Consider the following 25,842-nt stretch of genomic DNA (forward strand, 5'->3'; position numbering starts at 1 on the left):
TATTCATTATTCTTGATAATAATGACGTTTTTGTCCAAGGCGAATAACCCTGGCCTCACAACTTTTTGGAACTTTTGGTCCTCGGCGATCTTCAACTTTTTAGTTGAACTATGGCTTTCAAAATTTCATCTGAGCATAGTTTTGTGTGGACGTAGAGAGCGTCTGGCGTATAAAAATATATTTTTAACCCGTTGCCTTTTGGTGGATATTATTTGTTTGTTTCTCTGTCCTATATTTCCTCCCATTTATTTATTGTAGCCCTGTCGTGTAATGTGTCATTTTAATGTTATAATTAACACTGCCATTAAAGCGTGCATAAGATCTGGTGGTAGATTGCACACTGCACTTCTGTGGGTGAAAGTCCATGCCCCAAGTTTGTAGAGATCTTCTTGTAGTATATTAGTATCAGCAGGAGATGTTATCGTTCTGTATACGATACAATTTAATAAGGCCGTTAGTTTTCTAGTTTGAATTGTTTTACATTATCTTATCGGGACCTTTTATAGCTGACTATTCTGTATGGGCTTTGCTAATTGTTGAAGGCCGTACGGTGACCTATATTTGTTAATGTCTGTGTCATTTTGGTCTCTTGTGGACAGTTGTCTCATTGGCAACCATACCACATCTTCTTTTTTAAATTGAGTGCAAATAGTCGTGTGTTGGATGTTATGTTGTCATGTAAGTCATTGATAAATAGGAGGAACAGTAACGGTCTAAGTATAGTCCCTTGGGGACTCCAATAACCACAGGTACGTTCTCTGGCGAGTCTTCCTTAACGATGACTCTTTGGGTACGTTTAGCTAGGAACGATTGAATCCACTTGTGTTTTTGACCTGTAACTTCATAATGCTGTAGTTTGTTTAGCAGCCGTTTATGTGGGAAACAATTAAAGGTCTTAGAAAAGTCAAGGATAACAACATCCATCTGCTCTCTTTTGTCTAGTGCTGCTGCAAGATCATGACAAGGCGTGATGAGTCGAGTATCACAGCTTCGTATTGCTCTGAAACCATGCTGGCAGTTGGTTAATATTTTGTGATTGTCTAGATGTTTTAAGGTGTTACTGATAATGATGTGTTCCAGGAATTAACTGCTTAGACCGATGAGTGTAACAGTTCTATCGGTTCTAGCATCATATCTGTTTCCTTTCTTAAGGATTATGTACCCTTGTGTTAATTCAATGCTAAACATATGGAAATTTGATAGAAAATACAAGGATAAATGTATCCTTGTACCCTCATATTTTGCAATTTCATGACTGATAGATATAAGATTATTGCATGCAGTGCTAGCATTGATTTCCTTTTAAAAAACGAGTTTATTAATGTAGCTATTGGTTTAAACAAATCAAATATATGGACCAAATCAAGTACACCTTTTAGGGTGCGCTCGACTTTAGTGACTCAGCACGAGGTATTTTGTAATTTACAGACTGCTTAGAACTTTTTGTAAAAAATAAACACTAGCACATCATAGAAAAGCAAGTGAGTAATATATGTTTCAAATTTTATAACAAAAATCTCTTTATTAAAGGCTGTGGATTTTCTATAAAAATCTTGATTTATTTGCCACAAAGTACTCTTTGTCTATTAAATTCAATGAAACAATAAAAAATAATGCTTTGCATCAAGTTTCCCCTGTAGTTTTGATACTATTGAAGTTTGAAAAATTTGTACAAAAATGGCTACAGAAGGGGTCATAAACCTTAAATGTTGCAGTTAGGTTTGCTTGTTTTCAGTTTTCTGGCACTGTACCAGATCGAATACTGGCATTAACTACAATACATAAAAGGGTTGCTCAGCACATTCCCTTAAAATTCTGGCTCGTATTTTATCAGGATTGAATGCTTTACTCGGGTTGCATTTGTTTAATAGCTTTCTAACGCCTTCTGCTGTGGCTGTTTTCTTTGGAATTGGTGGATATTGTTTACCTGTTTGTTCAGATGAAAGGGGTGGCACTGTTGATCTTTGTAACACACATAATTTACTTTTCAGTTTGAATAGTACAAAAATGCATGAATGAATTCTAAAATTGAAGAGATTAATGAAATTGAGAATGGAAATATAAACTGTTTCTCAGATGGAGTCCTTATAGGTTGAACAAAAATGCCCGTTTGGTATAAATCTAAAACTGAGACATTTTCTTAAAACACGTAAAGAGGTATGCATTGTTATACAATTTTTATTGAATATTTTATATTTGTGAATACTAATACCAAACTATCATACAAAATTAAAACAGACATAGAACGTAAGATGGTGTATTGCTTCGGTAATAGATTGTATTACCATATATACGTTGTATAGAAAATGATAATAAGGGATCAGATTTACATTGTGTCATCTGAAAACATTATACGTGTATTTGTTTATTTAAAATCCTTATTGTTCGTAGGTTGTCAAATTTGAGCCTCGAAGTAGAGCATAATTTGAGTATATGAAGATTCTGAACCATCAATTACCGCTGTTTATTTGACTGCTTTTTAATAGTTTGTCCTGTAGGGGTGCCCTTACTTCACAACTTAGTTGCTGGCTTTGTTATACCCGTGCTCTGGAAATTGTTTCCACATCTACGGTTATTTGTTGTTATAATTTAAGAAAGGTAACTGCATCTATTTCATTTTTTCATCTTTCCATGAGCTAGAGTTCGACAATATTCTTCTTCGGCACATTGCAGTCAAGATGGTAGTCTGCAATTCTCAACATTTTCTACCTTCATTTGTCAGATTTTAAGAACTTTGCAGCATTTAACAATGTACTGCGTTTACAATTGGGTCTTTAATTTAACACTTGTACGTATATATATATCAAACCACATGAATTCGTACTTTGGACGATTTAAGATAGTGAAATAAAAAAAAAATGATTGCCTTCGCTTATTTAACACAGAATTTGGTATACTGGTAAGAAAGTAGATGCATCTTTAGGAGATAGATCGCTTAATCCAGAGTTAATACTAAGTATGATTGAATGAGACATTGTATTTGAAGAAGAATATTTTCTTTATAGCAACATTTTGCTATACATGTAGTGTAGTAATAAGGATTCAAAAGAGTACACAAGTGGCTACATGATTTATTTATCATCTATCAAAACTATCATTTATGATTACATGAGTATACAAAGAATGGTCCATCTATCGAATACGTTTGATTCAAACCGTTTTTGTTCTTTCAAAATATTTTGTTTGAGACGACGTCATACTCATACTGCATCATTTCTGTGTTTGAACTTCGGTACGTCGAACAATGGATTGATATCTTGATTTGAATTTCAATTTAATTAAAAACCGATCTCTATTCGCTCCCGTTTTCACGACATATAAGAACACGGGAGCGATTAGAGATCTGTTTTTAATTAGATTTTGATAATTTCTGTATCGCAGCAGAAATATTTGAAAATGATTAAATCGATATCTAGGTTTGGGTTCAATAGTGTACATAGAATATGCGTACATTTCAAGCAGGCAAACATGACCTTGTAAGTTCAAGGATGAAAGGTTACTGGTTTTCCATAAAAAAAAAAATGTTTACATGTGGACTTTTTAAATCTGTGTATTGCAAAAGCAGAAAAAAAGCTTTTGCAATACACAGATTTAAACATGTAAACAATTTTTTTAAAAACTGGTAAAAATCAAATCAAAATCGGATAGAAAATCGTACTGTGAATATGCACCTTCAGTTGGTTGTTGGTACAAAACATCTAGATATAAGAAAATGTAGTATGTGTGTGTGCTTATGAGACACAACTCTCCATTCAAGTTATTATTTTTTAAAGTAAACCTTTATAGGTCAAAGTATGGTCTTCAACACGGAGCCTTGGTTCACACCGAACAGCAAGCTATAAAGGGCCCACAATAATTACAGTGTAAAACCATTCAAACGGGGTTAGGGTTGATGAGTTTAATGCTGTAGTGTTTTGTCGTCTATAATTGTTTTCTTTTTTTTCTATTTGTGGTTTTTATGTCCCTTTTCAATTTCACCCTTCTTGGTATATCCTTATAGTTTTCGAATGTATGTTCCCATTGCCATCGTTGCCTGTGTGTGTAACAGACAAAACGGGGCTACATGTGAAGGTGTTTTCTATAGCATTTTATTATTTAAATATTTATTGTTTAATTCACTGTAAGCTGTTTAAGAGCACATTTAGTCAGAGTAATTACTTTGTAAACCACTTAATTGTATAACATTTCTACATAGTAGATTATTTCACGTTTAGAACAGATGTAAGATACATATAAGTTAATCTTAATCTTGATGTATGCTCTTAAATATAAATAAAAAAAAAATATCTAAACATTCATTGCATAATGCATGATTTGACATTGAAAAACAGTCATTATCATCATCTGAATAAAAGAAAAATCGATTTTAAATTGATATGGTATATAAAAAGCCATTAAAGTATCTTTTTGATACAGAAAGTACTATAGTCGCATACAAGTCGTGAACCCCGTATGTAAGAGGTTAAATATGCTGACGCCTGTGTCTGCTTTTAGGAGCAACTATAATCAAGTAGTCTAGTATGTACATGGTAATATGGTAGAAGGAACAAAAGATTCTAGGAAGGTTTCATTTCTATTTGTTAAAGGAAAAATGCTTATATAAACAGTGGCATACTGAAGTCAATCCGTAATTTAGTAGTTTTTGAATCCTGATCCATGGAAACACAAAACGAATCCATTATAACTTTGTACACCAGTCACATGTTTCGACTACAAACACGCTTGCTGTCCGAATAAAGTACAAATTTGAAGAGCATTCAGAATTAGTCCGAGATTACTCTGACGTCCAACGGCTGTTTTGCCAGACAAGCTGGGCCATGGGACGTCAGAGCTCGTCCCATATCAAAAAGTGGATATTTTCCCACCCAAAATAGATGCGCTGCTTCGTCGCTTCTGATGCCGACTGACGGCCTTGGCATTATATAAATCGGGCATCAATCTATTCATTTTTCATTTATCTCTTCATTTATGTAAGTTTCACCTACCTGCGAACCTTTATTTTTCCATATTTTAACAGTTTTCACAGTGACCCATCGATTTCGACATTTTGACTTTCACTTTCAAATGGACGTCAAGTTACGAGAGAGTTCGTGGTCTCGAGACTCAAAATATGCAAATATTTATATTTTTTCACCTCCTTCATAGGAGATCGATGTTTAACATTTAGTAGCAACCACGATTTTCACCTCCTTTACAGGAGATCGGTATGAAGCATTTAGTTCCGACCATTTTGCTCTCGGACATTTAGATAACTTGCATCGTAAATGAACGAGATGTTACATTATGTTCATTTGCATAAATCATCACTGTTTTCTCGTGGTCACGTGATTATCTTTGAAAATGAAAGGCAAAATGCCGAAATCGATGGGTCACTGTGAAAAATAAAGGTTCGCAGGTAGGTGAAACTTACATAAATGAAGAGATAAATGAAAAATGAATAGATTGATGCCCGATTTATATAATTCCAAGGCCGTCTGTCGGCATCAGAAGCGACGAAGCAGCGCATCTATTTTGGGTGGGCAAATATCCACTTTTTGATATGGGACGAGCTCTGACGTCCCATGGCCCAGCTTGTCTGGCAAAACAGCTGTTGGACGTCAGAGATCTCGGACCAATTCAGAATCTATATATAATTTATGAAACTTTAAAGTTTAACCAAATACACCTTAATCTATTTCTGGAGTAGAAAATCCTTAAAACTATGCCTTTAACTTCCTAGATTTAATTATACCAACATGTAGTAAATATCATGTATTGTATGTTTTTTTTTTTTAAACCAGACAAAACAGAAATGATGATTTTTATCTTCTTCAAATTATGATGCAATAGATAGAAAAATCTCCTTAAATGACAAAGAAATCCATGTAACAAAATGCCTTTTTTATAATCAACTATAAAACTATATGGGAATCATACATTGTTCCTTCAAATAGCAGAATCTATCTACAAATCCAAAATATATCCAAAAGGCTTAATACAATACAAAAAGGATGTACTTGAGCACTATTTACATGGACCGAGAAAACTGAATATAATTCCTACTTAAAATTAAGATGCTACTTTTCTTTCTTGAATTACTAGTATGACTTGTTCAAAGTCAATATAATAACAGATCCAATTTGTCTTTGTGGATAAAACATTGTAATTGTACACCATTTTCTTTTAGACAGTACTTTATATACAGACCAGAGAGAAATTTTTATGTCAAAAAAATCTTATATAGCTCCTTGATGACCTTAAATTGAATGTTGAGTTACTAAACTTCTGGTAATGCGAACATCTCGTATGAACAATCCATGAACAAAACGTTTATATTTTAAACGTTACTCGAGTTTATAGAAAGGTTCGTGAAATGTTTTCTCCTATGCTACTGAGTAATGGATTTGCTGTCCATTCACGACATCATCATTACCAATTTTTCCGTTATAATTTATTGTTTCACTTACTTCAATGGCTAGGCTCGACCCAGCCAACCAACCAAGATGGCCGCCATGGCTAAAAATAGAACATAGGGGTAAAATGCAGTTTTTGGCTTATAACTCAAAAACCAAAGCATTTAGAGCAAATCTGACATGTGGTAAAATTCTTTATCAGGTCAAGATCTATCTGCCCTGAAATTTTCAGATAAATCGAACAACCCGTTGTTGGGTTGCTGCCCCTGAATAATTTTAAGAAAATTTTGCTGTTTTTGGTTATTATCTTGAATATTATTATAGATAGAGATAAACTGTAAACAGCAATAATGTTCAGCAAGGTAAGATTTACAAATAAGTCAACTTGACCGAAATGGTCAGTTGACCCCTTTAGGAGTTATTGCCCTTTATAGTCATTTTTTAACCATTTTTCGTAAATCTTAGTAATCTTTTAGAAAAATTTTCTCCTCTGAAACTACTGGGCCAAATTAAACCAAACTTGGCCACAATCATCTTTTGGGTTAGTAGTTTGAAAAATGTGTCCGATGACCCGGCCATCTAACCAAGATGGCCGCCATGGCTAAAAATAGAAAATGGGGTAAAATGCAGTTTTTGGCTTATAACTCAAAACCCAAAGCATTTAGAGCAAATCTGACATGGGGGTAAAATTATTTATCAGGTCAACATTTATCTGCTCAGAAATTTTTAGATGAATCGGACAACCCGTTGTTGGGTTGCTGACCCTGAATTGTTAGTTTTAAGGAAATTTTGCTGTTTTTGGTCATTATCTTGAATATTATTATTGATAGAGATAAACTGTAAACAACAATAATGTTCAGCAAAGTAAGATTTACAAATAAGTCAACATGACCGAAATGGTCAATTGACCCCCTTAGGAGTTATTGTTCTTTATAGTCAATTTTTAACAATTTTCATAAAATTTGTAAATTTTTACTAACATTTTCCACTGAAACTAATGGGCCAAGTTCATTACAGATAGAGATAATTTTAAGCAGCAAGAATGTTCAGTAAAGTAAGATGTACAAACACATCACCATCACCAAAACACAATTTTGTCATGAATCCATCTGCTTCCTTTAATATTCACATAGACCAAGGTGAGCGACACAGGCTCTTTAGAGCCTCTAGTTTTGCCTCGGTACAGACATGAGGAATTAACTAAGACTTCCTTATATTTTGTTAATTTCTAATAGGCCTACAAAACATATTCAATTGAAATCAGTGAAAATAAAGATAAAATGAAATTTAATTTATGATTAGACTGCAGTAAAAATCCTTGTGTGTTTGGAACATGTCATACTAGTCCTACTGGTTTCAATTGTGCATGTGCTGCCGGGTATTCTGGACATCATTGTGATAAAGGTAACCATTTTGTTATTTGGACAATACAAATGCAATAGTGTTACTGCTTTCACAATAACATAATGTAATAAGTATCATTTTTTTTTAGTTTTACAAGTAATTCTTAAAAAAAGATGTTCAAAAGAGAACTTTTATTAGTGTTTGTTCATTTAAGAATGTTTCACTTTTAAGATCAGTAAAATTATGAATATTACTTCATTATAGCACTAACAGTATTAAGCACAGCAACATTAGGATCAACTTCAACGTTAACAACGTTAGGAGAAACTTCAACTTTAACAACGTCAATAGGATCTTCAACTTTAACAACATCAAGAAGACCATCTACTTTAACAACGTCAAGAGGACCTTCAACTTTAACAACATCAGGTGGACCTTCAACTTTAACAACATCAGGTGGACCTTCAACTTTAACAACGTCAGGTGGACCTTCAACTTTAACAACAGCCAGTTCTATTTGTAGAGATAGTTCGTATGTGGCGTGTTCTGATCAACATGTTTGCGCAGATCCTTCATTGAAACGATTATGTCCTTTCAGTTGTGGGCTATGTAGTAAGATATGTTAAAAATGTTAAAGTTGAAATTCACTCCCAACCCTATCAACCACTTTTTACACTATATGCTTGTTGATGTAAGGGAGCGAAACAGTCAAATAAATCATTTTTTTTTTTATATCAATTATTTTTTCCGATTTAAATAAGTTATCAAAATAGATTTTCTGTGGATTTTCTTTTCATTATGTCCCATCACTACGGTTTCAACTTCCTCGAAGAAATTGTATGAAATACAATTTATCGTGCTTTCTTACGTCTGCTCAGAAGCTCCGTAAGTCTCATATCACGGTTTTTTCTTTCATTTTTTTTTTAAATAAATAATACCGGCCCAAGACCACAATAGTTCCCTTTAATTATAGTGTATTTTTTCTTTATTTTTTTTTCTTTCCCTTTCTCATTCATTTCTTAGCTTTTCTGGGGTGGAAATGAAAGAAGAGAGCTGAAATAAACTTTTAGATGTTTTATTTTAACTGATTTTAATAAGGAAAGAGTGATTAGGCCAGGTGCAAAAAGGTAATATTTACACTTTTCGGATCATCTCTTGACTTGCCTATAGGGGTATGGATGCGTATTGGCCAAATTTGTATGATGTAAACATGCAATTTTTCTGAAAATTGCAAAAATTTTTGGACTTGTACTGTACATTACACACACAAAAAATTAGACAAAAAGAATAGGCAAAACTTTTTTAATACGAAAAAACGTTATAAAGAAATGATAGAGGAATTAATTGTGGTCTCGGGCCTACCGTTAGTTTTCTCGTTACTAATGTTTAACATTGACGTCATTCGGGTTCTTTTGTATCTGACTGCGATATGGGATTTGATAATTGTTAAAGGCCGTACGGTAACCTGTAGTTGTTAATTTCTGTGTCATTTTGGTCCCCTAATGAGAGTTGTCTCATTGGCAATCATACCACATCTTCTTTTTTATTTGAGAAGAGAGCAAGCATTATCAGCGACGTCACAGTGTGAGAGGAGAAGTTATCAAGCTTGCTTTCGTCAATCGTAAAACTTAGTGAAAGAGAGGGTGAAAACGACCAGTTATAGAATGTTAAACAGATTATTGGAGTTTTGCGTTTATCTATCGTAAATTATATGCCGCTCGACAAAAAGGTTCACATTGTGGCACGCGGTTGATATTTTACGATATCAATATGTTGAAAACCCGACAACCTATAATACATTTGTCTTATTTGACAACTTCGTTGGATAATATTAAAAAAGAAGAAGCGGTATGATTTCCTAGCATACACCTCTCCACAAGACAACTTTTTCCAAAATTTAACATTACTATCATATGTGTTGCTACATTATATATTTGTCAAACTATAATCTCTTTGCTATTTTCAAACAGGTTGTGAAGACAATGCACTTGCGACCTGCTCGTCATTATTATGTTCTGATCATAATTTAAAGCTTCTTTGTCAGAAGACCTGCGGTGTGTGTGGTGCGTATTCTTCAAATTCAAATCATTTAATGCGTTCTTTCTTTTGTTTTAAATTATCTGATAAAATATTACATGTATATATTTTTTTCATGTTAATGATATTCTAACCGACTGTAAATGATTTTTGCTTAAATCTTATTTTTTTGAAATGTATTTTGAATGTAATGACGTACAAGTATTTTTGTAAAATAAATCAGAAATTTAACTACATGTATTTTAAATATTTCATAGGGAAAAGTAATAGTAGTGCAACACCAACCACCTGGTTACATGTTCCGGAAGTAAGTAGTGCAACATCTACCAAAGGATCAAACGTACCTGGAACAATCAGTGCCACACCTACCACGTGGATACATATTCTGGGAAAATAAATAAATCGTCAATAGAAATTATTTATCAAATTATGATAAATTTTCACTATGTAGGAAAAATAAATATTTTTGAAATTAATTTATCTGCATTTGGGAAAGCATCATGTAGTCAACATCTAATCATTTTTTTACTCAAGCAATTGAGTTAATCTCTGGACAATAATTCCGTCATTTAGTTCTTGGGAGAAAACACCAGCCTGCTAGTCTTTACTTTGAAGCAAGACTACAATGTTTCTATCTTTTTCGTCATTTTTATTCTGTATGTGTAGATTGAATTAAGATATTTTACAAGATTGCGACCTGTAGTCGTCCGGTACTTTATTGATTTTGTAGGATGAAATATCATGATTTGAAGTACATTAATTGAAATTAAAAACGAATGGTATCATGGCGATGGCGATCAAAAAGTTCGTTTCTATGTGTCTAGGCGGGTTTTTTTTATTGCGCTTCGGTGATCCGGTTGTTCCTTCGTTTCTCTCTTATAGTTCTAGTGTTTTCTTTGATTTTGGTGTGTTAACCGGATTTGTTTTTTCTCAATCGTTTTTTAAAATATACGATGTGTTTTCCTCGGTTTCAGTTTGTAACCCGGATTTTTTTTTCTCAATTGATTTATAACTTTTGAAAATCGGTATACTACTGTTATTTATCATGATGTCATTTTTTTTTCAAACTACGCATAATGAGGTTGAGAAAAGTTTTACGTAACTGCAACATTTTTAAAATGGTTTTCTTTTTTATATGGTATTATACATGTACAGTAATAGAAAAACAAAGTAAATGGGGTCTCCATACTTGACACAAAATCAGTAATTGCACAGCAAATAAACACACAAAAAGCAAAGCTTGAAACACCCTCACCCCACTGCAATTTTAAAATGGCCCTTATCACCGGCTTCGGTTGAATTTTTTCAAAAAATCATCTGGATAGACTATGTCAAATATAACGCCACCTCATCGGGCTCGGTAAAACAAAAATAAATATACTGTAGAGTAGCACATATTTAAAACAGGTTTCTACGCATAGGTTTCTACGCATAGGTATATATCTTAAAATAAATGTAGCGTATCAACACCACCATCTACATTGTACGTTGAACTATCGAACTTGACCAATACTCAACATATCCTGTGAGCGCAATAAATTTAGTAATTTTGTAAGATAAATCAAAAATATGCAAGCAAGTATTAAGTATGATAGAGAATATTAATAACAAAGCAAAATAATAAAAGGGGGTTACCACTTCAGTTTAATAATGTGTATCTATTATACAGTCATTTTATAAAATTTACTGTTTGCAAAACTATTCATTATTCTTGATAATAATGACGTTTTTGTCCAAGGCGAATAACCCTGGCCTCACAACTTTTTGGAACTTTTGGTCCTCGGCGATCTTCAACTTTTTAGTTGAACTATGGCTTTCAAAATTTCATCTGAGCATAGTTTTGTGTGGACGTAGAGAGCGTCTGGCGTATAAAAATATATTTTTAACCCGTTGCCTTTTGGTGGATATTATTTGTTTGTTTCTCTGTCCTATATTTCCTCCCATTTATTTATTGTAGCCCTGTCGTGTAATGTGTCATTTTAATGTTATAATTAACACTGCCATTAAAGCGTGCATAAGATCTGGTGGTAGATTGCACACTGCACTTCTGTGGGTGAAAGTCCATGCCCCAAGTTTGTAGAGATCTTCTTGTAGTATATTAGTATCAGCAGGAGATGTTATCGTTCTGTATACGATACAATTTAATAAGGCCGTTAGTTTTCTAGTTTGAATTGTTTTACATTATCTTATCGGGACCTTTTATAGCTGACTATTCTGTATGGGCTTTGCTAATTGTTGAAGGCCGTACGGTGACCTATATTTGTTAATGTCTGTGTCATTTTGGTCTCTTGTGGACAGTTGTCTCATTGGCAACCATACCACATCTTCTTTTTTAAATTGAGTGCAAATAGTCGTGTGTTGGATGTTATGTTGTCATGTAAGTCATTGATAAATAGGAGGAACAGTAACGGTCTAAGTATAGTCCCTTGGGGACTCCAATAACCACAGGTACGTTCTCTGGCGAGTCTTCCTTAACGATGACTCTTTGGGTACGTTTAGCTAGGAACGATTGAATCCACTTGTGTTTTTGACCTGTAACTTCATAATGCTGTAGTTTGTTTAGCAGCCGTTTATGTGGGAAACAATTAAAGGTCTTAGAAAAGTCAAGGATAACAACATCCATCTGCTCTCTTTTGTCTAGTGCTGCTGCAAGATCATGACAAGGCGTGATGAGTCGAGTATCACAGCTTCGTATTGCTCTGAAACCATGCTGGCAGTTGGTTAATATTTTGTGATTGTCTAGATGTTTTAAGGTGTTACTGATAATGATGTGTTCCAGGAATTAACTGCTTAGACCGATGAGTGTAACAGTTCTATCGGTTCTAGCATCATATCTGTTTCCTTTCTTAAGGATTATGTACCCTTGTGTTAATTCAATGCTAAACATATGGAAATTTGATAGAAAATACAAGGATAAATGTATCCTTGTACCCTCATATTTTGCAATTTCATGACTGATAGATATAAGATTATTGCATGCAGTGCTAGCATTGATTTCCTTTTAAAAAACGAGTTTATTAATGTAGCTATTGGTTTAAACAAATCAAATATATGGACCAAATCAAGTACACCTTTTAGGGTGCGCTCGACTTTAGTGACTCAGCACGAGGTATTTTGTAATTTACAGACTGCTTAGAACTTTTTGTAAAAAATAAACACTAGCACATCATAGAAAAGCAAGTGAGTAATATATGTTTCAAATTTTATAACAAAAATCTCTTTATTAAAGGCTGTGGATTTTCTATAAAAATCTTGATTTATTTGCCACAAAGTACTCTTTGTCTATTAAATTCAATGAAACAATAAAAAATAATGCTTTGCATCAAGTTTCCCCTGTAGTTTTGATACTATTGAAGTTTGAAAAATTTGTACAAAAATGGCTACAGAAGGGGTCATAAACCTTAAATGTTGCAGTTAGGTTTGCTTGTTTTCAGTTTTCTGGCACTGTACCAGATCGAATACTGGCATTAACTACAATACATAAAAGGGTTGCTCAGCACATTCCCTTAAAATTCTGGCTCGTATTTTATCAGGATTGAATGCTTTACTCGGGTTGCATTTGTTTAATAGCTTTCTAACGCCTTCTGCTGTGGCTGTTTTCTTTGGAATTGGTGGATATTGTTTACCTGTTTGTTCAGATGAAAGGGGTGGCACTGTTGATCTTTGTAACACACATAATTTACTTTTCAGTTTGAATAGTACAAAAATGCATGAATGAATTCTAAAATTGAAGAGATTAATGAAATTGAGAATGGAAATATAAACTGTTTCTCAGATGGAGTCCTTATAGGTTGAACAAAAATGCCCGTTTGGTATAAATCTAAAACTGAGACATTTTCTTAAAACACGTAAAGAGGTATGCATTGTTATACAATTTTTATTGAATATTTTATATTTGTGAATACTAATACCAAACTATCATACAAAATTAAAACAGACATAGAACGTAAGATGGTGTATTGCTTCGGTAATAGATTGTATTACCATATATACGTTGTATAGAAAATGATAATAAGGGATCAGATTTACATTGTGTCATCTGAAAACATTATACGTGTATTTGTTTATTTAAAATCCTTATTGTTCGTAGGTTGTCAAATTTGAGCCTCGAAGTAGAGCATAATTTGAGTATATGAAGATTCTGAACCATCAATTACCGCTGTTTATTTGACTGCTTTTTAATAGTTTGTCCTGTAGGGGTGCCCTTACTTCACAACTTAGTTGCTGGCTTTGTTATACCCGTGCTCTGGAAATTGTTTCCACATCTACGGTTATTTGTTGTTATAATTTAAGAAAGGTAACTGCATCTATTTCATTTTTTCATCTTTCCATGAGCTAGAGTTCGACAATATTCTTCTTCGGCACATTGCAGTCAAGATGGTAGTCTGCAATTCTCAACATTTTCTACCTTCATTTGTCAGATTTTAAGAACTTTGCAGCATTTAACAATGTACTGCGTTTACAATTGGGTCTTTAATTTAACACTTGTACGTATATATATATCAAACCACATGAATTCGTACTTTGGACGATTTAAGATAGTGAAATAAAAAAAAAATGATTGCCTTCGCTTATTTAACACAGAATTTGGTATACTGGTAAGAAAGTAGATGCATCTTTAGGAGATAGATCGCTTAATCCAGAGTTAATACTAAGTATGATTGAATGAGACATTGTATTTGAAGAAGAATATTTTCTTTATAGCAACATTTTGCTATACATGTAGTGTAGTAATAAGGATTCAAAAGAGTACACAAGTGGCTACATGATTTATTTATCATCTATCAAAACTATCATTTATGATTACATGAGTATACAAAGAATGGTCCATCTATCGAATACGTTTGATTCAAACCGTTTTTGTTCTTTCAAAATATTTTGTTTGAGACGACGTCATACTCATACTGCATCATTTCTGTGTTTGAACTTCGGTACGTCGAACAATGGATTGATATCTTGATTTGAATTTCAATTTAATTAAAAACCGATCTCTATTCGCTCCCGTTTTCACGACATATAAGAACACGGGAGCGATTAGAGATCTGTTTTTAATTAGATTTTGATAATTTCTGTATCGCAGCAGAAATATTTGAAAATGATTAAATCGATATCTAGGTTTGGGTTCAATAGTGTACATAGAATATGCGTACATTTCAAGCAGGCAAACATGACCTTGTAAGTTCAAGGATGAAAGGTTACTGGTTTTCCATAAAAAAAAAAAATGTTTACATGTGGACTTTTTAAATCTGTGTATTGCAAAAGCAGAAAAAAAGCTTTTGCAATACACAGATTTAAACATGTAAACAATTTTTTTAAAAACTGGTAAAAATCAAATCAAAATCGGATAGAAAATCGTACTGTGAATATGCACCTTCAGTTGGTTGTTGGTACAAAACATCTAGATATAAGAAAATGTAGTATGTGTGTGTGCTTATGAGACACAACTCTCCATTCAAGTTATTATTTTTTAAAGTAAACCTTTATAGGTCAAAGTATGGTCTTCAACACGGAGCCTTGGTTCACACCGAACAGCAAGCTATAAAGGGCCCACAATAATTACAGTGTAAAACCATTCAAACGGGGTTAGGGTTGATGAGTTTAATGCTGTAGTGTTTTGTCGTCTATAATTGTTTTCTTTTTTTTCTATTTGTGGTTTTTATGTCCCTTTTCAATTTCACCCTTCTTGGTATATCCTTATAGTTTTCGAATGTATGTTCCCATTGCCATCGTTGCCTGTGTGTGTAACAGACAAAACGGGGCTACATGTGAAGGTGTTTTCTATAGCATTTTATTATTTAAATATTTATTGTTTAATTCACTGTAAGCTGTTTAAGAGCACATTTAGTCAGAGTAATTACTTTGTAAACCACTTAATTGTATAACATTTCTACATAGTAGATTATTTCACGTTTAGAACAGATGTAAGATACATATAAGTTAATCTTAATCTTGATGTATGCTCTTAAATATAAATAAAAAAAAAATATCTAAACATTCATTGCATAATGCATGATTTGACATTGAAAAACAGTCATTATCATCATCTGAATAAAAGAAAAATCGATTTTAAATTGATATGGTATATAAAAAGCCATTAAAGTATCTTTTTGATACAGAAAGTACTATAGTCGCATACAAGTCGTGAACCCCGTATGTAAGAGGTTAAATATGCTGACGCCTGTGTCTGCTTTTAGGAGCAACTATAATCAAGTAGTCTAGTATGTACATGGTAATATGGTAGAAGGAACAAAAGATTCTAGGAAGGTTTCATTTCTATTTGTTAAAGGAAAAATGCTTATATAAACAGTGGCATACTGAAGTCAATCCGTAATTTAGTAGTTTTTGAATCCTGATCCATGGAAACACAAAACGAATCCATTATAACTTTGTACACCAGTCACATGTTTCGACTACAAACACGCTTGCTGTCCGAATAAAGTACAAATTTGAAGAGCATTCAGAATTAGTCCGAGATTACTCTGACGTCCAACGGCTGTTTTGCCAGACAAGCTGGGCCATGGGACGTCAGAGCTCGTCCCATATCAAAAAGTGGATATTTTCCCACCCAAAATAGATGCGCTGCTTCGTCGCTTCTGATGCCGACTGACGGCCTTGGCATTATATAAATCGGGCATCAATCTATTCATTTTTCATTTATCTCTTCATTTATGTAAGTTTCACCTACCTGCGAACCTTTATTTTTCCATATTTTAACAGTTTTCACAGTGACCCATCGATTTCGACATTTTGACTTTCACTTTCAAATGGACGTCAAGTTACGAGAGAGTTCGTGGTCTCGAGACTCAAAATATGCAAATATTTATATTTTTTCACCTCCTTCATAGGAGATCGATGTTTAACATTTAGTAGCAACCACGATTTTCACCTCCTTTACAGGAGATCGGTATGAAGCATTTAGTTCCGACCATTTTGCTCTCGGACATTTAGATAACTTGCATCGTAAATGAACGAGATGTTACATTATGTTCATTTGCATAAATCATCACTGTTTTCTCGTGGTCACGTGATTATCTTTGAAAATGAAAGGCAAAATGCCGAAATCGATGGGTCACTGTGAAAAATAAAGGTTCGCAGGTAGGTGAAACTTACATAAATGAAGAGATAAATGAAAAATGAATAGATTGATGCCCGATTTATATAATTCCAAGGCCGTCTGTCGGCATCAGAAGCGACGAAGCAGCGCATCTATTTTGGGTGGGCAAATATCCACTTTTTGATATGGGACGAGCTCTGACGTCCCATGGCCCAGCTTGTCTGGCAAAACAGCTGTTGGACGTCAGAGATCTCGGACCAATTCAGAATCTATATATAATTTATGAAACTTTAAAGTTTAACCAAATACACCTTAATCTATTTCTGGAGTAGAAAATCCTTAAAACTATGCCTTTAACTTCCTAGATTTAATTATACCAACATGTAGTAAATATCATGTATTGTATGTTTTTTTTTTTTAAACCAGACAAAACAGAAATGATGATTTTTATCTTCTTCAAATTATGATGCAATAGATAGAAAAATCTCCTTAAATGACAAAGAAATCCATGTAACAAAATGCCTTTTTTATAATCAACTATAAAACTATATGGGAATCATACATTGTTCCTTCAAATAGCAGAATCTATCTACAAATCCAAAATATATCCAAAAGGCTTAATACAATACAAAAAGGATGTACTTGAGCACTATTTACATGGACCGAGAAAACTGAATATAATTCCTACTTAAAATTAAGATGCTACTTTTCTTTCTTGAATTACTAGTATGACTTGTTCAAAGTCAATATAATAACAGATCCAATTTGTCTTTGTGGATAAAACATTGTAATTGTACACCATTTTCTTTTAGACAGTACTTTATATACAGACCAGAGAGAAATTTTTATGTCAAAAAAATCTTATATAGCTCCTTGATGACCTTAAATTGAATGTTGAGTTACTAAACTTCTGGTAATGCGAACATCTCGTATGAACAATCCATGAACAAAACGTTTATATTTTAAACGTTACTCGAGTTTATAGAAAGGTTCGTGAAATGTTTTCTCCTATGCTACTGAGTAATGGATTTGCTGTCCATTCACGACATCATCATTACCAATTTTTCCGTTATAATTTATTGTTTCACTTACTTCAATGGCTAGGCTCGAAGTAAAGTTTTGTATACTTTAAATTTTGCGCATATTTAAAGTATATTGTTATTCATTGTTATTCCGAACGGTTTATGATTTATTTGTGTCCAATCCATTTTACTTTGAGTATATATAATAAGATTACACAAATTAATTTAAAAACATGGTTGAGGGTATAAAGTAGTTGCAGAGTCGTAAAAGTGGCATGTCATTTGTTAGCGACTTCGAACTGTGAATGTTGGAAACAGGCCCCGTATTCACTAAAGATACGATACAAACATGTCGTATCGTAATTATTTATCGTAAATATACGACATGCATACGATATGTCGTAATTTGTGTTCTCAAACGTTGTCGTAGTACTGTTGTAAGTTTCTCGCAGTTGCTAATGTCGTAAATCAACAGAACAATCATTTTACGTTACAGAGGTCAGAAGAATTTTGTTCAGCAAGTGCCCGATTTGATATCAAATTTTAATTTTAATTCAAACACTTTCAATATGTGATGTCATATTAAATGCAATCGAACGATCCGTGTTACACTTAACAATTCAAAATTTTTTATCAAAGTATTGAAATATAAGTATTCTAACTTTTCGATATTTTTTCAGTTTTAGAAAATTTCATCCAAATTAATACTTAAATTCTAAAATTCATTTCAAAACCTACTAGTTTAGTAGATGTTAAACCACACTTTGAAAATACTAACTTGACGAGCAGTTTTCATCATATCTCTTTTTAAAGGTTGAAATCTTCAATTTTACATTAAAGTGTAAAGAATAGAAAACAGACAAAAAGAGAAAATGTGTATCAATATCGCGTTTGAGGTACCTGCATGTAAAGTGAGAAACGGAATAAAACAGAAAGACCATGAATAAACAAAACAAAATAAAAACAAAACAAAACAAAATAGAACCAAACGAAATATGCCAAACCTTGAAACGAAAACGAAACAAAACAAAACGAAATATCATGAATCAATACAAAACAAAATGAACATTTCTAATCAATGTAGAAAATAAAACCAGAGGCAGACGGGGATCAAAGCGGACAAAAAATTATTTAAACAGTTAATATGTCTGAAAAGCTGATACTGTATTTATAAAAAAAGAACACTTTGATTATGATCCTTCTTCAGTAATAACAAAACGAACAAAACGAATTGAATCATTTTAAATTGAAAAAAAAGATTTGAAAAGATTCTTTCCGACGGGATATCGATGATTTTTTTTGTTCCTATAAGCCATTGTCGTATGTGTAAAATAATTTAAAAATATTTGTATATTTGGACAGCATTATACGAAAACAAAACGATCACTTTACAGAAAATGGAAAAAAGTTGAAACAAATGAACTTATCATATAAGACATCGAAAAGAGGAGACTTCCCGTTAGTTTTGGTATACAGTTCTCATGGCACAATATGTATTTAGGGACGGACCTCGATCATAGGTTCCCGGTGGACGTTTATTGTATCGGGTCTCTGTCTCAATAACAGTTACCCATCAACACTTTTCATACATTTGTGATAAATTTGCTGCTTTGGTGCAGTCTCATTGACGTAAAATTTTGTACATGCCTGAAATATTTGACACTGGAAATTTAGCAACCAATAACCAATCAATCATTTATTCATATCGAATAGAGGATATATAGTTCACATTGTGTGTGTAAAAGGCTCGACAATTGAGTATACATTTGTGTAATAAATGATATATTGTAAACTATTAAATCTTCCAAAACCAAAAACAAATTTTTTAAATAAAACATTTACATATTCAAGTTCTCAAATATGGAACAGTTTTCCAAATGAAAAAAAATGAGTAATACACTTGTATCTTTTAAAACAAAATGTTACAAGTTTTCCATCAATTGTGCAAATTAATATGCTTTTTCATTATTATTTAAATACAATTGTATATTGTGTATAATATAATTTTATAATACTCTATGTACTTATAAATATGTTATTATTATTTTGAGGACTCTCAGGAAGATTAGTTTAAACTAATGGGATCATCCTCTTGAAATAAAGATTATTTATTTATTTATTTATTTATTTATTTAATATGTACGCATGGTATAACAAATTCGGAATGATTAGATGTGAAGTCTCTAAATAAAATTGACAATTCAATGTTTTTCCTAATTAATTAAATTGATTGATTTTGGGTTTTTTTGTCTAGCGAAATCTTCGACTTAATTTTATATTACTGTAATAAGGAGAAGATATTTATACGGTAACACTGAACACAACTTTAGCCAAAATTATACATGTTTTCTTGAATTTCATTTAACGAAGTAACGGGTTTTCTGCTCAAGTAGCCCGATTTTCCTAACGCTGGTGAACCATGACTTTTTACACTCTGTTCATTGTTAATGGAATGTCTACTTGCTTCCAATAAAACCTTCCGCGGTTTTGATGGAAAAGTATTTGTTGTAGTTTTTGGTGCATTAATATCTGGGAGTTTCATTTCCTTTCGCTCGAAATGTTCGTAAATTGATTCATCAATGAGCGGACTATATCCTGTCGGAAGTCGAATATCGCTAATTGGTTCACGTTTGAGGGGAGATTTTCGTGGCGTAGGTTGGGGTGACGGTTGAAATACACTCTCTTCGTCAGCATCCAATGATTCCACTGGATTTGGAGACGGTTGTTGCGGGAGAGATTCTCCCCTACTTTCTATTGTTGTGTGTGGAGTTATATTTACAGTTGTGCAAGATCGTGAAATTATTGTTAGCTGAGGCGAGTTGGAGTTATTGGTTGATATTGGATTGGATGAAAAAGCTGAATGTTCCCGGGTTCCACGTCTACTATTTAAATCCCATCCGTCATGTATAGAACGCTCTCCAGGTGTGGAATATGACCTTGGCACTTGTAATGGTTCATCCAACATTTCCCCTTTTCGTCGATATTTGTGAAATATTTCAGGAACCGGCTGGGAACACAAGGACCTCAGCCATTTTGAATTTGAATATGCAGCTAATCTGTTTTGAAAAGCTTGATCAACGTAATAGTAATCAAAATTCTTTCTTCTAGCGAGATTATCTGATCTCATATTCCTATTTGTATTTAATCGAAATCCATGTGGACCTCTATGTGGCTGACCTTTTGGAAAACTCTTGACTTTACTAAAATCTAGAGACACAAAAGTCAAACTCTCAGGTATTTTCTGTCGAAGAGGTCGATGTGAGTTCAAAGGAGTAGACACAGGACATCGTAGAAAAGGACCCGGTTCCGGTGAAGCACGTAAACAATTTTCGATTCTACTTCTGTCTGGGAAGTAACCGTTCTTCTTGTTTGTTGTCATCACCATCTATAAAAGAAAACAAAAGATAAAAACATTTTGGTAATGTGAAAACCAAGATATAGTAATATGTTGTATATAACCCAACTAAAGATATTCGGCTGTAAAATGCGTTTATCCAGATATATTTACCTACCATTAAAATGACGGTAAAAAAACATCAAAGAAAACAAGCAACCAAACACTAAAACAATAAATGTGAATACTTTATGAAAAAGGGAAGATATTGATTGCATTAACCTACAATTATCAACAAAATTATTGAATTTTAAATAAAATGAAAATCTGAACCCGCTTTAACATAATGGTGAATATCAACAAGTCAAAGAACAATAAACATGCAATCAAACAAATGGAATTATGTGAGCTTACTGTATAAATCAAATGATCTTTATATATATTGCTCAATGTCAAGTCAACCAAATATACTGGTATAATACAGTAAACAAGCAAATGCTATGTTTACAAATGCAGTTTTCAATTTTGGATTTCAACAGCTGATTATATTACAAGTTTTTACTACATGTACCTTCACACAATATGTACTATGTAAACACAAATATGAGGGATATAATATTCTCACCAATTACGTATGTCTTTCAATCACAAATACTAAATACACAATGCAAAAGCATAAAAGTTCTTTTCTTGTAAATTAATTACTTACCAATGTGAGGTGTTTTACTTAGCTATATGAACACGTCACATGATTATGTTGCATAGTTTTGAACCCTGTCTGTTCACACAGACCAACTATTGAATCAGTTTAGTTGTAAAGCATATATGAGATGGAAGATAAAAATGTGTTTGGTTCTCAAAAGAATATCACTGATCAAGTGTAAATTATTAACAACAATTCGATATATAAATGATATAGGATCGTTGTTTAATTAACTACCATCAGATATTGTCTACTTTAGACACTTTAATTTTAATGGCACTAAAATCAATTCCACACGAGAATACAAACTTAAGGTTTAAAAAAATAATAAATAACAAAAACACGTACTTTATTATTGGTAAAACAAGCATGTAGGTATAAGACTACTTTTGATGTTAAGTATTTATGCAAGTGTGACAGATCGTTTTTAAGACTCGTTATCCGTTATAATAAGCTTAAACAAGTTTTAATCCAATCTGGCTAACAGTTAATTAAGATTAACTTATTTCAACAACATACTCTTTAATCCTTTGTTAAACTTGGAGAAGTATTGCATACCATGTAACCAAATATGTGCCAAAATCTAAAGTATAAAAAGATGTCTGTATTGTAGCAAATTGTCATTGAAAAAACTTGCATATCATTTTATGTTTAACGTATAATTTATATTAGATCGATGTCAGTTATGCAATAATTGAAATTGGATATTTAAATTTAGAATTATTCATTCTAAATTCACACTGCAGAGACAATACCATTTTGTATTGTTAAACTATATACAGGCTAACAGTCGTGTCTTTTAGGGGATTTGGAGGGGGATAAAAATTGGCTGCCAAATAATTTATGATAAAAAAAACTTATTGATGCAATATTATGTAAAGGGATTTTATAATTGTGACGATTCCTAAAACTTATGTATAAAAAAGGGAAAACAGTTCTCCTTTAAATTGAAAGTACGTCGGTACGATGTGTACATAGATTTCAGAAGAATCACTTTACACAAGGTATCATATCAGTATGGCTCACTGTACATGTGCTAGAATGTCATATTTTAGGACAACAAAACATATCTCTAATTTAATATACCGCAATATTTAATTTCAATTTTCTTTTTCATATTTTTTAAAGAGATTTATATTTTCACAGGACTTATTAAAAGCCTACTTTAAAAGTTTTAAATGCAACTTGACATTAAATGGATTATGTCACTGTCTACAATGCTGAAAATCATTTTTGTTCTATCAACAGAAGTTTTTGTTAGATTACTTACGAACTTTAAATGACACAATTAATTGACTTTTATTATGAAAACCACGTAATCATAACACATACAAGATATAAGTATTGGTATAAGTAAATTGAGATAGCAATCAAATGACATAACATCAAAAGGAATCAATATATAAAGATATGAAATGACAAAAAGACAGTTTTCGGTCTATATAATATGCCAAGTTCTTTATCGCTGAGGGATAAGAATACTAAATGAATGTCTATAAAAACCAAGCCCCAAAGAAAAAAGACATCGAATAGGCACATGATCAATTGACGGGAGAATTAGTTACATTGCCACTTAAAACTCGTTCAGTGGTCACTGGAACAAAATAGAAGAAAGAACATTAATGAGTCTAGTAAAAGCAAACTATAAAAACAGATACATGTACATCTATAAAAGCGGTAAAACGCAATTGAAAGCATCATTAAAACAAGAATGTGTCCACAGTATGCGGATGTCCCACTCGAATTTTCATTTTCTATATTCAGTGGACAGTGAAAGTTTGATGAAAATCTAATTTGGCATTCAAAAGAAATATCATAAGGAACATGTGTACTAGTATTCAGTTTGAAGTCGATTGGACTTCAACTTCATCAAATATTTCCTTGATCAAAAACTTTAACCTGAAACGGGACAGACGGACGAACGGACGGTACAACGAATAGACGGACGCACAGACCAAAAAACATAATGACCCTTTGCTATCATAGGGGAGGGTGTATAAAAAAAACATGGCTCTATAATACCGGTACTTGTAGGATAAATTTGTACACAAGGAATCATCATACCTTTATACACTGGTAGAAACAGACAATGAAGTCACCTATCTGTATAGGAGTGGTAATAATAAATATCAAAGCCACCTAGCTGTATTAAACTGGTAAAATGAACAATATTAACATTATACCAGTAAAACATTATCGAATCGAAGACTTTTCGAAAGAAGTCGAGAAAAGACATTTTAAATTAGACACACCAGTAACAGTAACTTAACATTTTGCTGTAACAACTGCTGCTTTATATAAGTGATAGGAATTAACTTTACACTATTATATCAAAATGTCAATATTTTTATAATTTTGTTCCCGTTTGTACTGGATGTCATCGTTAGTTTAACCAGAGTATTGCCTGTGGAATAACCACGTAGACTTCACCTGTATGGCAGTATTTTCTTGTAATGACGACATTGAATACAACAGAATGCCAAGCACTCCCCATGTAAATCGCCTAAGATTATTTTGTTATGTGTGTAGTCCGCAGATTGCATTTGCAAGGCTTGTTTTTGTGCCCATTTAAAACAACTTCTTTTTCAAATGATAACATAATATGATAGTTCAACCTTCAACTCACTTTTGAATCATATAATGCCACTATATACATTTTTCTCAAAACACAATCTGTTAATCAATTATATGTAGCTAAATGTTATTACTACACTGTAAAGACCAATACGCCAACATCAAAGACATTAGTTTGGTTTCATGAATAAGTGATAGGAATGTTTGTACTCGTAACAGGGCGCAAAGTAAATACGTCTTTAAGATAGAAACCAATATGCCATGTGATGTTCTATTTTACTTCCTTTATTACGCTGTTTCTTTTTTAAAAATTTGATCAAAGGTCAAACAAAATTTCGTAAAAAAGCTGGTTATGTTTTCCTATACTGCCACAATAACGAGCACACTATGCATTTGCTTTTATTTTTTCGACAAGTATTCATTATGTAAATTATCTGAACAGATATTAGAAGGAAAAAGAATCTGTGACGGTCATTGCTTAATTGTGTATTTTTAAAATTTAACTTCCGTCGCAAGAGCCGATAAGCCATCAGAATATACATGATGCTGCTTCATTACTTCAGTTTCGACCAAATTTCCATAATTGCCTTTTCGTGCTTAACTTCAAACATGGCTGAGAGGATTTTAGCATATGTGTACATAACGGACCAGTATGAATTTGCTTTGCTGTGTCCAATAAGAACACAAGTAAACATACATGTATGTACTTCCTTGCGTTCGTACTACTAAAACAATGAATGGATGAGTACATAGAAACATAATTTGATATTTCAGTTTGAGTATGTAGTATAAGATACTTTTTTTCATAATAGTCATTGTCTTATGAAACTTACCCCTCCGTCACGATAGTACATCCCCATGGTTTACGTCCAAATGTAAAATAAAACCATCTAAATATTATTTGTCAATTTAAATATAACTTAATTATATCAGATGTTAATCACCAACCTTTTTATCCTTGGTAGAACGATAAAACCGTTAAATGTCCTCGCGTATCCATATCCTGTCGAAACTGATCCGTGTAATTATCATTTTAAATGTAACTTTTGTCAACTCAAAAAATCAGATAGGTATTAAATCTTTACTATGTAAATAAATAGTTATATTTCTACCTTCATACAAATCTATGCCATTGTATGGTTTATAATTAACTGGGTGTATTGGCCAGAGATTGACGAACTGTTTGGATTATTTCCATTCCCACTTCACATATTGAGCGATAACCGTATTAATCCACAATAATCTAGATCTGGTTTATCTATAGTCACATGACAGTTAAAAGAAGTCAATTGGGAGTTAAATATTTATGCATTTATTGATTGCAGATTATTTTTTTAAAACCTAATCTAGGCAATGACTAAATTTATATTTTTAAACGTCTA

The 25,842-nt window shown here is 32.6% G+C and overlaps 2 protein-coding genes across 5 annotated transcripts; one reads left to right on the plus strand and one right to left on the minus strand.

The window, feature by feature from the left end:
- The first annotated feature begins 6,450 nt into the window (after positions 1 to 6,450).
- On the plus strand, positions 6,451 to 10,249 carry LOC139492588 (integumentary mucin C.1-like). The gene is made up of 5 exons (XM_071280740.1): positions 6,451 to 6,514; positions 7,695 to 7,796; positions 8,001 to 8,348; positions 9,707 to 9,799; positions 10,031 to 10,249. The coding sequence occupies exons 1-5, from the start codon at positions 6,451 to 6,453 to the stop codon at positions 10,168 to 10,170; spliced, it is 747 nt and encodes a 248-aa protein (XP_071136841.1). The 3' UTR covers positions 10,171 to 10,249.
- A 9,743-nt stretch (positions 10,250 to 19,992) lies between these two features.
- On the minus strand, positions 19,993 to 25,719 carry LOC139493424 (uncharacterized). Of its 4 annotated transcripts, none has more exons than XM_071281821.1 (2): positions 25,409 to 25,719; positions 19,993 to 21,234 (listed from the first exon to the last, which is right to left on the minus strand). In XM_071281821.1, exon 2 carries the CDS (start codon positions 21,232 to 21,234, stop codon positions 20,176 to 20,178), a length of 1,059 nt encoding a protein of 352 aa, XP_071137922.1. In that variant the 5' UTR covers positions 25,409 to 25,719; the 3' UTR covers positions 19,993 to 20,175. The 4 variants fall into 4 exon arrangements, with proteins under 4 accessions (XP_071137922.1, XP_071137920.1, XP_071137921.1 ...); XM_071281819.1 differs by having other exon boundaries at positions 25,294 to 25,413; XM_071281820.1 differs by having other exon boundaries at positions 20,042 to 21,234; positions 25,573 to 25,696.
- Between the last annotated feature and the right edge of the window lie 123 nt (positions 25,720 to 25,842).

This window comes from Mytilus edulis, chromosome 10, assembly GCF_963676685.1.
Source record: "Mytilus edulis chromosome 10, xbMytEdul2.2, whole genome shotgun sequence".
In the NCBI taxonomy this organism is placed as follows: Eukaryota; Metazoa; Mollusca; class Bivalvia; order Mytilida; family Mytilidae; genus Mytilus; species Mytilus edulis.

Bases quoted from the DNA above. Each gene is read 5' to 3' on its own strand.
- LOC139492588 (XM_071280740.1), top strand. From the start codon at position 6,451: ATGGCTAGGCTCGACCCAGCCAACCAACCAAGATGGCCGCCATGGCTA. The intron at 7,797-8,000 runs GTAACCATTTTG...ACTTCATTATAG, and splicing joins TGGACATCATTGTGATAAAG to CACTAACAGTATTAAGCACA. The intron at 9,800-10,030 runs GTGCGTATTCTT...AATATTTCATAG, and splicing joins GAAGACCTGCGGTGTGTGTG to GGAAAAGTAATAGTAGTGCA.
- LOC139493424 (XM_071281819.1), bottom strand. From the start codon at position 25,320: ATGGGGATGTACTATCGTGACGGAGGG. The intron at 21,235-25,293 runs GTAAGTTTCATA...TTTCTTTTATAG, and splicing joins TGTACTATCGTGACGGAGGG to ATGGTGATGACAACAAACAA.